Source organism: Cebus imitator, unplaced genomic scaffold, assembly GCF_001604975.1.
Source record: "Cebus imitator isolate Cc_AM_T3 unplaced genomic scaffold, Cebus_imitator-1.0 Scaffold239, whole genome shotgun sequence".
In the NCBI taxonomy this organism is placed as follows: Eukaryota; Metazoa; Chordata; class Mammalia; order Primates; family Cebidae; genus Cebus; species Cebus imitator.
In genome coordinates this window covers 2,199,809-2,217,069 of record NW_016107554.1, presented here as the reverse complement: position 1 = coordinate 2,217,069, position 17,261 = coordinate 2,199,809, and the positions used below count along the sequence as shown (strand labels likewise).

The 17,261-nt window shown below is 37.4% G+C and overlaps 1 protein-coding gene across 1 annotated transcript in view; it reads right to left on the bottom strand.

Moving 5' to 3' along the window:
• The window catches only part of LOC108282351, a 611,237-nt gene that overhangs the window by 315,925 nt on the left and 278,051 nt on the right, over window positions 1–17,261 (bottom strand). Inside the window, exon 3 of the mRNA XM_037727750.1 lies at window positions 6,201–6,266. Within this exon, the coding sequence (XP_037583678.1) occupies window positions 6,201–6,266 (66 nt within the window). The remainder of the gene's footprint in view (window positions 1–6,200; window positions 6,267–17,261) is intronic.

Sequence of the window (17,261 nt, the reverse complement as noted above, 5' to 3'; positions counted from 1 at the left end):
AAAAAAAAATTTAAAAAGCCTTTCCAGAAAAAGACAAGGATGCCCACTTTCATGACTGTTGTTCAACCTAGTACTGGAAGTCCTAGCTAAAGCAAACAGACAAAAGAGAGAAATAAAGACCATCCCAATTAAAAGAGACAAAGTCCTATTAACCTTGTTTGCAGGTGATTGTATCTTGTATGTGGAAAAACCTAGAAATTCCACCAAAAAAAACTATTAGAACTAATAAGTAAATGCAGTAAACAAATTTACTTATTTTCAGGATACAAAATCAACACACACAAGTCAGTAGCACATTTATATGCTAACAGTGAACAATATGAAATAGAAACCAAGAAAATAATCTCATTTATAATGCCTAAAAACAAAATATATAAGAATTAACCAAAAGAGCAAAAGGTCTATACTATGAAAACTATAAAATATTGATGTAAGAAATTGAAGAGGACAGCAAAAAATGAAAGATATTCCATGTTTATGGATTGGAAGAATATAGTTAAAATGTGCATACTACCCAAAGCAATCTACAGATTCAATCTGTATCAAAATGCCAATGGCATTCTTCACAGAAATAGAAAACCAATCCTAAAGGTTATATGAAACAACAAAAGACCCAGAATAGCCAAAGCCATTCTGAGCAAAAATAATGAAACTGGAGGAATCACATTATCTGACTTCACATTATACTACAGAGCTTTAGTAACCAAAACAGCATGGTACTGGCATAAAAACAGAAATATAGAACAGTGGAACAGAATAGAGAACCCAGATATAAATTCAAACATCTACAGTGAACTTTGACAAAGCTGCCAAGTACATACATTGGGAAAAGGACAGTTTCTTCAATAAATTGTACTGGAAAAACTGAATATCAATATGCAGAAAAGTGAAATTAGATCTCTGTCTCTAATCATATATGAAAATCAAATCAAAATGGATTAGAGATTTAAATTTAAAATCTCAACTATGACACTACTAAAAGAAAACATTGGAGAAACTCTCCAGGACATTGGACTATGCAAAAGTCTCTTGAGTGATATAAGTGTAGACAATCAAAAAAATGGACAAATGGGACCACATCAAGTTAAAAAAGCTTTTGCACAGCAAAGGCAACAACGAAGTAAAGCAACAACCCATAGAATAGGGAAAAATATGTCCAAACTGCCCATCTGACAAATTATTAATAACCGGAATATATAAGTAGCTCAAACATCTCTATAGGAACATCTCTATAAGTAGCTCAAACATCTCTACAGGAAAAAAATAATAATCCAAGTAAAAATTGCCAAAATATCTGAATAGACATTAATTAAAAGAAGACATACAAATGGCAAACAGGCATATGAAAGGTGCTTGGTGTCACTGATCATCAGAGACATGCAAATCAAAAAGACAGTAAGATTAGTCTTACTCTAGTTAAAATGGCTTTTATCCAAAAACAGACAATAAAACATGCTGGTGCGGATATGGATAAAAGGAAACCTCATATACTGTTGGTGGAAATGTAAATTAGTACAACTACTATGGAGAACAGTTTGGAGGCTCCTCAAAAAACTAAAAACAGAACTACCACATGATCCAGGAATTTGACTGCTACGTATATACCCAAAGGAAAGAAAATAGTATATTGAAGAGGTATTTGCATTCCCATATTTATTGCAGCACTATATATAATAGCCAAAAACAGGAAGCATCCTAAGTGTCCATCAACAGATGAATGGATAAAGAAAGTGTGGCATATCACACAATGGAGGTCTATTCAGCCATAAATAGAAACGAGATCGAGGCACTTGCAACAACATGGATGCAACTGGAGGTCATTGTGTTAAGTGAAACAAGCCAGGCATGGAAAGAAAAACTTTGTATATTGCCAGTTATTTGTGGGAGCTACAAAAAAATGAAAACAACGGAACTCATGGATATAGAGAATGATGATTATCTGAAGCTGGGAAGGCTAGTGTGGGTGAGGGGAATTGGGGGTAGTTAATGGACACAAAAATGTAGTTAGAAAAAATAAGATTTAGTATTTGAGAGCACAGCAGGGTGGCTACAGTTAAAAATAATTTATTATACATTTAAAAATACTGAAAAGATGATGACTGGATTGTTTGTTTATAACACAAAGAAAGGATAAATGCTGAACATAATGGACACGTCATTTACCCCGATGTGATTATTAGGTCTTGTACACCTGTATCAAAATATCTCATGTACCCCATAACTATAGGAACCTACTAGGTAGCCACAAAAATTAAAAATTAAAAAAATTGTTATTTTTATTATTCTGCTCAGGTTCTCAAATACATGAATGCAAGTATCAGGTAGGACAGTGTGGGCCTTCCCTGTTTATATACAATTATATAAATCATGTGTATGTGCATAAAATAGCTGTCTAAACTAGGGGGTTTGGAGCCAGCTCCTTAACAAAAATAGTTCACAGAACATCAACATCAGATTTGATGAGGTGAGTTCATACTTGTAACTAAACAAAATGAAAACGAGACTACTTCCTCATTATGTTTAAGCAGATAGAAAAAAAGATCACTGTACAAATCACGAAAGTGATCAAACATTATCCTCACCCAGGTAACACTAGTGACTGGTGCTTCTTTACCACTCACATCTTTAGCCTTGCTCCATTGCTCTTTCTTTCTGGATAAAATTAGGAAGATAATCATATAAGTTTGAGATAAGGTATGGGTACGCAAAGGCATATAGAGTTGTATAAAGGACAATTGGAGACTCAGAGAGAGGACGGGAGTGGATGAGGGACTGAAAACTATATATTGGGTACAAGGTACATTAATCACGTGATGAGTGTGCAAAATTATCAGACTTCACCCCTCTTCCAAGTCATCCACATTACCAACAACAACATACACCCCAGAAGCTATTGAAATTTATCGGGTATTTCAAAATAGCTAGAAGAGAGAATTGTAATGCTCCTAACACAAAGAAAAAATAAATATTTGAGGTGATGGATATCTTAATTACCCTTATTTTGTTATTATACATTGTATACATGTATCAGAATATCACATGTACCCCCAATGTATGACCACTATGATATATTAATAAAAGAAAAAAAAGAACAGATATATATTAATGTTTGCTCAGGATGGATGGTGGATACACAAGAGCTCATTACTCAATTTTACTTTACTTACTTTATTGTACACCTAAAAAATTCTGTAATAAATATTGTAAACTTTTTAAAAAATCCATGACTCAATTAAAAAAAAATGTTCTGCAGGTGCCAAAAGTCAAAGGAGGACATAGGAGCTGGAATCTGGGATTGAGTTGGCAGTTACGCTTTCCACCTTAGGCTGAGAATTTGTGTAGGTAATTTTCAAAGACTGAAGCCGATACGCTTATTTATTGCAAACACAAAAGACAAAGTTTCTTCTAATAAACACAAATTTAAAAGGGGCGGATTAGAATATGAGTAACAAAGAAGAATAATTATTCTGCGTGGAATAGGGGTGTAAATGGATTACTACCCACCAGGCCAGCTCAGAAGAATAAAACTCACAGTTTTTGGCAGCTGCAAGGCTGTGATCCTGTAAATATTCACACATTTTTAAAACAAACGCCATTGTTACAAGAGCAAAAGAATGAAGTGCATATGCCACGTAGGTGTATCAGTCCATAAATAGCTGAAAAGCTGTCAGAGAAACAGAGACCATACAAGCAGTCCAAGAGAAGGAATTTAATACAGGGAACCACTTACAAGTGTATTGTAAGTGCTCAAAAATCAACAGGTGAAGGAAGCTGCTACCTTCCTTAGGACCGAGAGGACAAAGGGAATTGCGTCTAGAGGCTAGAAAACAGGGTTGTCTTACAAGAGCTAGTCTACCCAGACCCCAGACAGATATTACTCAAAAGCAGACAGAGAGGGAAATAAATACCCTGTGTTTTTCCTTCCTATCTCTTTCCTAACTCCCAGTAAGGTCTCCTATTAGGAGTACCTATTCGGCAGTCAGTTAGCAGGGGAGCCTGGAAAGGTAGATGTCAAGGATTGGCCACTGAATGCATCTGCGAGCAAAGGAGCCAAAGTCCAGCAGAACAGGCAGTTGCCAAAGAAACTTAAGGAATATAAAGAACTGTACCGCTCATTTCATTCAGCATAAAAGGGAACCCCCAATACCAAAGAGATGACACCAATATTAGTTTTAGACAGAGTACCATTTGGAAACGCCACCCAGTTATGTCCCACAATGAAAAAGGCACAACTAAGGTTGAAAATCCCCCAACATAACCACAGTTCTTCCAATATGTGAGAAGGCATAAAGGAAACCCACTTTTAGTGCCTATTCCACTCCTGAATTTGACACACCTGTAAGTATTCAAAGAGAAAACATTGAGAAATGTATATGAAATAGTCAACACTTTAATTTGCCTAGCGTATTTAAAATGACACAGATACCATCCAATATGTTAATACTTTTATAAAAATAAAGGTAATTTTATTAAGGACCACCGTGTTTTCACTTTTCTCATTTATTGCATCATGTGAAGAGTCTTCCAAGACCAGCACAGATTCACAAAATAATAACATGAGATTATCTCACTGGGAAGTTCCCCAAACAATATTATTGACTTGTAAAATTAAGTAAGTTCTGGGAAAAGAACATACAATTCTGGAAACAACAAATTCATATATTCTTGCACGGTGTAATCTCTGGGTTTTGCTTTTCTTAGATCATAAAGATTAAATTAAAATGTCTCCTAGGACTTTTTCAAAGTAGGTGCAGAGATATGAGTAGTGACTTGCTCAATTCAATCCCTAGAAAGTCTGACAATAGAAATCAGAAATTCCACCAATTCATACCCAACTGTACATTTTCAGGTTCTGTTCAATCTATAGGAAGTACATGAAACATGGATATTTAAAGCAATTTCTGTTTACGGGGGCCACTGCCCCTCTTTTGCGCCACCTGCTTTCTTGGTTCACAGTCATCAAGCAATACATCCTTTTAAGTTACCAGAACCTATAGCATCCACACAAAGCTGAAGCCAATAGAAGCAAAGCCATCACGTCAACGTCTTCTTTTTACCAACCAATTTAATGTCAAAATAGGTACTAGAATAAAATATTGCATAGTGGTAGAATTTATATTTCTTATTAATTTTCTTTACTGCTGTTTTATTGACAAATGTCAATTTGCAATTGCAAAAAGAAAAATGATTAAAAAGAACACACAAAAAGAGTTCTCACATCACGCTGCTATTGGAGTAAGTTAGCACCATGCTAAATTTCAACAGTTAATCAAGTAAGAGGAGTGAGGAGTGAATATAAACCATTTATAATGTGCCTTCCTACAATTACTGCAAAAGCTGAAGTGACCTGAAAAGTCACTTGGTTAGAGGTAATTCTAAACAAAGGAAAATGAGTTTTTAAATTCTTGGTCTCATGACTAGTAGGTGATTTGAATTCATATTGGACTCAGCTTTTAGAGTCCGAAGTTAGTGTTCTCTGACCATGTGGCTTCAAAAAGCAGAAGACTTGACCACACAGAAGCCCATGTGGTCACAGTGTGTCTCCTGTAAAAATGCTCACTAACAGAAAAGATCTGGTTTTCTTTACACAGAGATAGAACATCACTCTGCTGGCTTAACTTACCCTTTAGGCAAATAACATTCAGTATTAATTGACCTGTGTAGAGGTTGTTAATCAGCCTGAATAATTAGGCAAAAAAGTGATTCTTTGTAAAATTAGTACCTTTCCTAAATATATTGGTGCATAAACTCATAGAGAGAGACACCATGTACCACAGATTCATGCAAATACACATGGGTGCCTATACAATTTTCTAGAATAAAAAGAACAGAAGAGAATATTTTGTTAAATAAAAACAAGGCAAAATTAACTTCCAGTAGTTGCTGGATTAATTTTATCTATGCTATTCACCGTGGAGGGCTTTGAACACGGAACCTCAGCATCTTTCAAGCTCCTACCTTCCTGTCACCATCACCTTCACACAGCCCTGACCTTAAACTTGATGGAGATAAAAGTAGCCAGTGATGAACGAACTGTACAGCCCTTTGTCAAGAGAGGACACATTTGAGGTGAGGACAGACAAGAGCCCAAACGCTTCCGTACTTGCCCAGCAAAAGAAAACAGAAAAAGAAAAAAAAATAAGCTCAAGCGCACTTCAAGGAAAACAAGCATGTCAAGTTTCTTAAAACGAGCCTATTACCTGATGTGGCTGTGAACTGGACCATCTGCTATAGGAAGGAGCACCTGAAGACTTGGCTGACGTTCTCTGAGGGGGGAAAAAAAAAAATTCCTGCTGTCATACAAGCGGAATACACTTTATGTTTTTCTAAACAAATTATTTACTCAGTGTCTACAGCTTCAAGAATGAACACATCTTAAATTCTGTCTGAACTTAATCTTTCTCTTTTATTTCTTTTAAAACATATTCTCCTCAGCAAGTATGGTAACATGGATATTAGCGTCAAAATACAGGCAGCCAAGTCTCAGTTTGTATAAGCTATTTGATGTGGTGCAAGTCACCGAAGCTCTCTCTGTCTCAGTTTTTCTTGTATGACACTGGAATAATAATTTTTTGAGATGGAGTCTCACTTTGTCACCAGGCTGGAGTGCAGTGGCACGATCTCGGCTCACTGCAACCCCTGTCTCCTGGGTTCAAGTTGATTCTCCTGCCATAGCCTCCCAAGTAGCTGGGACTACAGGTGCACACCACCACACCTGGCTAATTATTTTATTTTATTTTATTTTATTTTATTTTAGTGGAGACCAGGTTTTATCATGTTGTTCAGGATGGTCACTATGTCCTGAACTTATGATCCACCCACCTCAAAGTGCTGGGATTACAGTGTCTGGCCAGAATAATAACTTTTATATCACAGGATTCTTGTGAGGCTCAAATATAATAGATATGAAGCACTTGGTAAAGAGCTATGCACTTATAAAGTATTAATTCAACAAGCAGGAAGCAAGCCACATAAGTTCCCACTTGAAACAAAACTGGTATACAAATGGGCAAGTTAATAAACGAGGTTGTTTGAGAGTCAGTTATTTTTGTTATAAAGAGATCCTTCATCTCAGGAAAGACCTGACTACATCATGGCTACCACATTTGTGGGCTTCTAAAATGCCACAAGCTCATGTAGACAAGCTCACCTAAAATCATTCTTGACACCATGTTTCTGTGTCTGCTTCCATCACAGAAACTAGAAAGCTGACTTTCTCAGCGTTTCATCCCTCTAGGAATGGTAACATGGCACAGCTCTGGCCAATGAGACATGAATATAATTCTTCTGGGGGGAATTCTAGAAAACTCTCTTTTCCTGGTGAAAGGGAAAGGAGAAGCCATGTACCATCCCATCACTCTTCTGCCTCTATAAATGCTGATATGCTCCATGGAGCTAGAGCAATCATTCTGTAACCACAAGGAAAAAGCCAAGAGCAGAGCAGACAGGCTGCCCCTAATCTTGTTGAGCAGCTGAAGCAAAGCTTCAGGCTGGTACTTTTGCCTAAATCCTCCCTATATAAATGACCATAATCACATCTTCTGTTACTTGCAGAGTTTAATGATATACTCTCCTCTCTCATTCAAATTAACAGTCAAATTATAGGAATTTGATTCATCAGAAACTTGTGAGTGCTTTAGGCAGAAAAGAACAGAATGAAAGAGGCATGAAGATGTGAAAGCGATTGGTGTGCTTGGAAAATGATCAGTAGAGCAATACCAACTGCCAATTCTTGTATTCACCATCACTGTGTTCCATCTGCCTTTCAGGATTCCTATGTGATTCTGTGCTGGCCTTTGCTGATTCTGACAGCTTTCCTGAAACTCTGCCACAGAGAGGTTGGCATGGTGGATTAATGCCGTGTTCCGCCAGCTCAGTTCGACTTTCCTCTAGCATCTGCCCATCTGAGAAGGCAGGGCTGGATTTAACTCTCAGGCCTTCCCAATCCCTCCTACCCCACTGAGGTTAATGACATTGGACCCTAGAACTAAGTGTGAGAAAGCATTTTGGTTTTTAAAGTAGATAAAGGAAGAACTAACAAGGTAGTAGCTAGAAGTTAAACCAAAAGATTAACCATATTTCATTAGTGAGACACAACATGAATGAACTTCAAATTTATCAGACTCTACCGCTAAATGATCATGTACCTTCTTGGATATTCATTTACCTAATTGTGAAATAAGGTTAAATTAAATGGTCTTCATGCCCAGCACCAAATCTGTACAATTTAATTATTTTTCACTTTTAGAGTGTTTAAATGATTACTAATACAGTGACAATAGTGAATTTCCATGGAAATAGTAGATTCCTTTCAATTTTTTTTTTATTATTATACTACAGGCTCTTAGATACATGTGCAGAATGTGCAGGCTTGTTACATAGTTATACACGTGCCATGGCAGTTTGCTGCACCCATCAACCCATCATCTACATTAGGCATTTCTCCTAATGCTATTTCTCCCCTAGCTCCCCAACCCCAAAATGCCCCAGTGTGTGATATTCCCCTCCCTGTGCCTATGTGTTCGCATTGTTCAACTCCCACTTACGAGGGAGAACATGCGGTATTTGGTTTTCTGTTCCTGAGTGAGTTTTCTGAGAATGATGGTTTCCAGCTTCATCCATGTCCCTGCAAAGGACATGAACTCATCATTTTTTATGGCTGCATAGTACTCCATGGAGTATATGTGCCACATTTTCTTTAACCAGTCTATTAGTGATGGGCATTTGGGTTGGTTCCAAGTCTTCCATGTTGTGTATAGTGCTTCAATAAATATGCTTGTGCATGTGTCTTTATACTAAAATGATTTATAATCCTGAGTATATACCCAGGAATGGGATTGCTGGGTCAAATAATATTTCTGTTTCTTGATCCTTGAGGAATTGCCACACTATCTTCCCCAATGGTTTAACTAATTTACACTTCCACCAACAGTGTAACAGTGTTCCTATTTCTCCACATCCTCTCCAGATTCTGTTGTTTCCTGACTTTTAACAATCGCCATTCTAACTGGCATGTGGTTTTGATTTGCATTTCTCTAATGACCAGTGATGATGAGCTTCTTTTCACATTTCTTGGCCACATAAATGTCTTTGAGAAGTGTCTGCTTATATCCTTTGCCAACTTTTTGATGGGGTTGTTTCTTGTAAATTTGTTTAAGTTCCCTATAGATTCTAGATATTAGCCCTTTGTCAGATGGATAGATTGCAAAAATTTTCTTTCACTCTGTAGGTTGCCTATTCACTCTAATGATAGTTTCTTTTGCTGTGCAGAAGCTCTTTAATAGATCTCATTTGTCAATTTTGGCTTGTGTTGTCATTGCTTTTGGTATTTTAGTCATGAAGTCTTTGCCCATGTCTATATCCTGAATGATATTGCCTGGGTTTTCTTCTAGAGTGTTTATGATTTTACGTCTTATGTTTAAATCTTTAATCCATCTTGAGTTAATTTTTGCATAAAGTGTAAGGAAAGGGTCCAGTTTCAGTTTTCTGCATATGGCTAGCCAGTTTGCCCAACACCATTTATTAAATAGGGAATTCTTTCCCCATTGGTTTTGTCAGGTTTCTCAAAGATCACATGGGTGTAGATATGTGGCATTATTTTTGAGGCTCTATTCTGTTCCATTGATCTATATATCTGTTATGGTACCAGTATCATGCTGTTTTGGTTACCATAGCCTTGTAGTGTAGTTTGAAGTCAGGAAGTGTGATCATTCCAGTTTTATTCCTTTTGCTTAGGATTGTCTTGGCTGTACAGGCTCTTTTTTGGTCCCATATGAAGTTTAAAGTGGTTTTGTCTAATTCTGTTAAGAAAGTCAATGGTAGCTTGATGGGGACAGCACTGAATCTGTAAATTACTTTTGACAGTATGGTCATTTTCATGACATTGATTCTTCCTATCCACGAACATGGAATGTTTTTCCATTTGTGTCCTCTCTTATTTCCTTGAGCAGTGGTTTGTAGTTCTCCTTGAAGAGGTCCTTCACATGCCTTGTAAGTTGTATTCCTTGGTATTTTATTCTCTTTGTAGCAATTGAGAATGAGAGTTCACTCATGATTTGGCTTTCTATTATTGGTATATAGGAATGCTTGTGATTTTTGCACATTGATTTTATATCCTGAGATTTTGCTGAAGTGGCTTATCAGCTTAAGGAGATTTTGGGCTGAGACAATGGGGTTTTCTAAATATACAATCGTCATCTGCAAACAGAGACAACTTGACTTCCTCTCTTCCTATTTGAATATCCTTTATTTCTTTCTCTTGCTGGATTGCCCTGGCCAGAACTTGCAATACTATGTTGAATAGCAGTGGTAAGAGAGGGCATCCTTGTCCTATGCCGGATTTCAACGGGAATGTTCCAGCTTTTGACCATTCAGTATGATATTGGCTGTGGGTCTGCCACAAATAGCTATTAATATTTTGAGATACATTCCATTAATACCTAGTTTATTGAGAGTTTTTAGCATGAAGGGGCATTGAATTTTATCAAAGCCTTTCTGCATGCAGTGAGACAATCATGTGATTTTTGTCACTGGTTCTGTTTATGTGATGGATTACGTTTATTGATTTGTGTATGTTGAACCAGCCTTGCATCCCAGGGATATTGTTTTTAAAAATACCAAAGAAATGTGTTCTTAAATCTCAGTTAATAATACAGAATGTTAATAATTCAAAATAACCCCTTAATTGCATATTTTATCGATTCCAACTTCCCTGAACCCTTAGAAAGGGACTGTGAGCTGGTTTTCTAGCCTGATAATCTTGGCTTTAGCAAAGACTCTGTCTCTAAATCATAAGATTTTGGAATTCACTATCAGACTAATTTTTGAGGCATCATGTTTTGAGAACATACCTCATTATTGTTTAAAGCCACACTATGAATTTCTGTAATTGTAACTATAAATTTTACCTTAACTATCAGGAAAAACAAAGTTTTGGTTTCTTTAAATCAAAATAAAATTATGGCAATCAAAGTCAAGATACAATCACTGACATTCAAAACATATTTTAAAGAAAAGTCAGATGTGTGGCCTGCAGTGTATGATCCAAGTTATCAAGTAATCTTGAAATGGGAAGTGCAAAAGATGGACACTTGTGGATTTGATTGCACTAATAGCTCAATATGAAATGCACACCTGTCTCTCCTAAGATGGGTCACAGTACTTCCATGCTCACACGCAACTTTTTCCTAAAGGTCACACTGCATTTCAGCATTGACTCAAGTATAATTAACTTTATAATGGCAATTGCATCTACTGTCATTCACACACTTCATGTCCTTTCTATAGCTAAGGATAAATGTAAAAGGAAGGAGTTAAACAACAAAATAACTGATCAACATTAATTACAAATTTAAGGACATGACAATGTTCAGAATTGTGTGGTGTCTGTCATGGATGTGACTATTAAAAAATCAATCTCATATCACAAATCATAATATCTGGTTGTGTTTCCTTGATGTGTTTTTGAAAACAAAAACAAAAAACAAAACTAGCCATAATACATGGTTTGGGTGTCAGCTTAGACAAAAATAAAATTACCTGCAAACTAGCTAAGAAATTGTTTATATCCTAATTTTACTCCTACTAGTGTTCTTAGCAACCAGTGGTTAATCAAAGAGCAGTACCCAGAATAATGAGGCATGCTGGTTGAAAATGCAAATTATCTGACCCTAGGAATTTACAAATCTCTGGGAGTAGGATCCAGCAATTTGCATTTTAAGAGGCTCTTCAATTGATTCACACTAAATTTTAGAAGCAAAGAAAAATTCCAGAATAATCCCAACACATCCTTCTACAGCCACATGCATTCATTGAAGGACAAGGTCCCAAGAATATTATTGATAACAATTTTCTCTAAGCAGATAAATTGAACACTCAAACTCCAGAGAAATAGTTAAGGAAATTGTGTGAAGTCACTCGGGGAAAAAAGAATCTGATTTTTAATCTACTGATATAGATTGAGCCTTGAACTACAATCCAATTAAATGGTTGAGTAAGGGCTTTAGTTTTGATACCTCAGCCCACTCCACCTCCCTGGGAAAACCCCCAAATCAAGAATGGCTGCTGCCTTTCTGATTTGTTTTCAACACATCAGCTCTTACCCCTTATCAAAACTCTTATCACACTGTCCTATAATTGCCTTCTAAATGCAGCTCCCTCTTTAGAGTATACATTCACAAAGCCATGGTAAGGGGTGGAAGTGCCAGCTGGGGCTGGGTCTTATTTACATGTAACCAGGCATGTCTGTGCCTGGAATTTAGTAAGTTCCCAGTGAACATCAAACTAATTAATTAACAGCTTCAGTAAACAACCCTGTTTACCTTTGGCACATATCAACAGGAGACAGCTTCAACAGGGAGAGTGGTGATGGAAGTGGCATTCTTGAGGGCAAGTATGCACTACAAATGGTGAAATTAGAGAGTCCCCATAGCTTCTGTAATTTCTTAGCAAGTGTAGCACCACTGGCCTAGACTTCAAAATATTAGCATGGGGAGCTCTGTAATATGGCTTATTAGAAAACACTATTTGCTAAAGTTGCTACGGTAAGACATAAGGAAAATGACAGTCACCACTTTAAAGTCGACAGTGTTGGTTAATGGACACGTGTCTCAGGAATACTGTAGAATAACTTTGAATGAACTAAATGATCTACAAAAGCTAGCAGGAGCTAGAAATCAAAGAAATATTGAGACTAAAATGTTTACCCTACTTTGAATCTTCTTCTTCCCTTCCTCAGGCTGGTAAAGCTTGTGGAAATCCAGGTACTTTATGTCAAAAAGGAGGGAGTACAGGAGTAAGAGAGTACAGAACATTTTGGTGACAAAGCATGCAGAGGGTGCTATTAGGAAGATCCTTTTTAACAGGGTGTTCTGTTAAACAAAGGAAGAAGAGGAAGTGTTGTGCAGAAGCCTGGAACACAGACCAAATTCAATGGCAATTTAGAGTTGAGAAGCAATGCCAGCTGCTGCAGGGAGACTGCCAGCCAACCAGGCAGCCGCCGTCCTCCACCCCGCAACTGTCCTTTGCTTGGCCAGCTTCTCCCAAATCTAGTTGCCAGTCACCATAAGATAAGGAACTCTGGGAACTTGAACATTTTTCAGTAACTGGAGTTTTTCCTGGTATGACTGCATGAAGCCTTGAGCATATTTGAAGAAAGAAAAATGAAAAACCAATAAATAGTGTTGAAAGGTGCCAATTGCACATCTGCGTTTAATACCTTAGCATAAAAAGTCATTGACAAATATGATCCAGGATCCAACATGGTGTGCTCAGACAAACTGGACTCTGGATGGCAGACCTAAGTTTTGGGATATTAATTTCGGCTGGAAAAACATACTTCCAACTCCAATGAAGTGAATCATGCAAGAAACAAGACCAAAAAAGCAAATGACCTAGACAGCAGTGAGATATTTAATAAGCAAGATATGGAGAGCTGACTAAAAAATTATTTTTCCAAGGTAAGAAAGTTTGTAAACTGTTAAGTAGTAAGACTCTACCCATGTTGACCTAAATAATAAGTAGTTACACAAATCACAAGTACTCATACTAGGCAAACTAAGAAAAGGAAACTGATAAAGAAAAAGATAGAGTGAAGTTCTGGACTTTATCAATTTTGCTATTAAAAGAACGGCATGAGGCTGGCCGTGGTGGTTCGCGCCTGTAATCCCACCACTTTGGGAGGACGAAGCAGGCGGATCACGAGGTCAGGAGATCAAGACTATCCCGTCTAACATGGTAAAACCCTGTCTCTACTAAAAATACAAAAAATTAGCTGGGCATGTTGGCATATGCCTGTAGTCCCAGCTACTCGAGAAGCTGAGGCAGGAGAACCACTTGAGCCCGGGTGGCAGAGGTTGCAGTGGGCTGAGATCATACCACTGCATTCTAGCCTGGCCACAGAGCGAGATTCCATCTCAAAAAAAAAAAAAAAAAAAAAAAAAAAAAAAAAAAAAAAAAAAAAAAAAAAGAACAGCATGATTTCCTCATTATAGCTGTGATATTCTGGAACAAATATTCCAATATGTGTTGCCATAACAATAAATCTTCAGCATTTATTGAGAGCCTATGTACTTAGTGTCCAGGAGATATACAAGAAACAGTCTCTACCCTATCCCTTCCTTTATAAACACAATCATGAACTAATTTCCCTCAGTTTAATAAGAAATTATTGAGCTCAGTTATGAAACTTAAGAACTCTAGATTCATTTCACTCAGTCAAGGAGTTCCATCACATTCTTAACACTATGGAGACTCTTCCAACAATTGGGAAAGAAATGCTGTATAAAAACTGACCTAAATCTTTCCAGTTTTAATAAAGCCCCAGATCATTAAAACTATGACAAGCAGCTCACATATTCTTTATCTCTTTTTAATGCCAAGCAACCTTTGGTAATTTTTTCATGATTAAATCAATCCGTTTTATTTAACCTTTCTCAGTGAGCCCTAGTTTCCAGTCTTTCAACCATTTCACTGCCCTCCACTGGACCGCCTCCCAAATCTCCATGTTCCTCCTTTTGAAATCTGCAGTTGGACGAGTTACTCATTGTGCCTCATTCCAATACAAAATGCAAAACAAAATAAATCTAAGCTAGCCTCAGCACAAATATAAAAGGGAGAAAATCTCAATATAATTAAGCAGTAAAGATTGATTTAGTAACTATATTCAGTAGGCTTTGCTCCTTTATTTCCCAGCGAGAGAGGAGAGATAAATGAGTCTTGTTTAAGGAGAACTAACCAAGCCTTTGTGCTTTGCTTATAAAAAACAGATGTGGAATAACAGAGACTCCATCTTCCTCTAAGAGTTAAAATACAGCACATATTTACAGAAATCCAAATGGTCCTCCCAGAGTTTTTATTTGTTTGTTCTTTGAACCCCACTCCAGTTTAACTTTACAAGCATTTTGTTGCATATTTAGTGTCTGCAAGGTACTCTGTTAGCAACAGGGGTTACAAAGATGCTGGGGTTCTCCTCAGAGAGGTCTCCTCCTGCTTCTTCTACTCTGCACCAAAGAACTACAAATAAGCCTAATATCATCAGTCTTTATTCCATTACCCTGTTATAATTTTTTCGCAGAACCTATCACTATTAGAAATTACCTTGTTCATATATTTGCTTTGTTTGACATTGTTCATGTCCCACATGAGAATCTAAGTACCAGGAGACCAGTACTTTTTAACCATCACTTTTACCAGTTACAATGTTTCAGTATATATGAGATAAACGAAATAATGAATGAAGAGACTCAGTTCTGATCCTCAAAGAGGTTACAGCCCAGTGAGGGAGGTTAACACATACATAACTCTACCATAGGGAAGAATATATAATTGCCAAGAGCATATAATTACTCTAATTTTTCTTAAGTGTTATGGGTGCACTGTGAGAGATTAAGCCCATTTAAGAGATTGTAGAAAGACTATGGTCAAGATATGACAATCATTGTACTTAGCTATTTTAAATGTGCAGTTAGCTAGAATCCACATGCCAAGACCATAGGATATGTAGGCTGTGCACGCACATTGCATACTGCATAAGGGAGCCATTCACAAACTAAAAAATACCATACACTGGTATATTACAACACTCTTTCAGCAGATGTAAAGTGCCTTGCTGTAATAAAATTGGCATATTAGGGCAATTTTCCAACCAGTGGAAGTAAAATATCTTGGGAAGGGCACCTTTTTCTCATTTCTAAAAAGGTGCCCTGTGGGCTATCAATGGTCTTACATGTGGAGGGTTGACTTTGGTTTCATGTAAGACATTAGACTTGCTAACCTTGGGCTTTGAGTGTCCTAGGTCAGAGGGAGGAAGGAAACGCACAAGAGGTTTCATCACAGACACTGATTTAAACAACCAGAATGTGGTAGCCGGGTTCTAAGGTGGCCTCCCATGACCCCTGCTTTCTGGCATTCACTCTTCTCTGTAGTCCCCTCCCATATTATTTGACCAATAAAATACAGTAAAAATGATGGTATGTCATTTCCTAAACTAAGATAGAAGAGACTAACGTTTCCACCTTGGGTATGCTCTCTCTTAAATCATTTACTCTGGGAGAAGCTACATCATGCGTCACCCTATGAGGAGTCCCATATGTTGAGGAATTGAAGCCTTTTATAAACAGCTGCATGAGTGAGCTTGAAAGCTGATACTTTAGCCCGTCAAGTCTTCTGAGACTGTAGCACTAGCTAATGGCTTGACTGTAGCTTTAAGAGAGACACTGGGCCGGAACCACCTCCCCAATCTACACTCAGAAACTATGTAAGATAATGTTGCTTCAGGCTGCTAATTCTTGGGGTAATTTGCTATCTACAGCAATAGATAAGTAATTCACCTTATTAGCAGAAACACTATTCACCTTAGCTATGATACAAGTAAATGTCTGTAGAAAGCATATGGCATCCTGTGAACCATTCCTAGGGGAGAAGAAGACATTCTTCTTTTGAAACACAGAAAACACGAGTTTGAGGATTTTTCCCCCTTTAGGTCTTTTGAGAAAAATTAATTCCCTGAATTTTCACATTGTTATTTAACATGTCTTGTAGTCACTTCCTTCAAGGAGGCAGAACCAGCCATAAGTCCCCGAAGACGTGAACACAAGGTAACCTCTAGCTCCCTTTCTGCACAAAACTTAAAAGAGTGAGCAGGATGCTCAATAAATAAATGATAAGCTTCCTGTTATTAACTCAACTTGATCTTGCTGCATCTTACAAAAATGAACTGACTCACTTTAGCTACAGGGCTCGATCTGCCAGGCCACATCTCAGGGAAACAGAAATCCTCTACCAGCTCCACTGCAGGGCAGTGTAAGGAGTCCTGCTTTCCAGCTAACGAGAGAAGAAGGTGAGGCATACACAACACCCATAAGGAAAGCTTGAGCTGACTCACTGTTTCCCAAACTGTGTTATACAGAAACTGGACCCAAAGAAGGGACTACTGAAAAATGGTTCTTTTGTCAATTTCAGGCACCACTATACTTTCTAGATGCTCCAACTCAGGGCTCAGCAAATTTTTTCTTTAAGGGGGTCCTGTAATACATATTTTAGGCTTTATGAGCCGTATGGTCTTTTTTACAATTACTCATTTTTGCCATAGACAATATATGAACAAATGAGCGTGGCTGTATTCCAATAAAACTTTATTTGCAAAATCATTCTTGGGTCAGATTTGGCCCACAGGTTGTTTGTATAGTGTTCTTATCTCTCTCTGGTATGTTGTGATATGAGGAAAGCAGGAAAGCTAACACAGAGGACACTGCTCTCTTGAG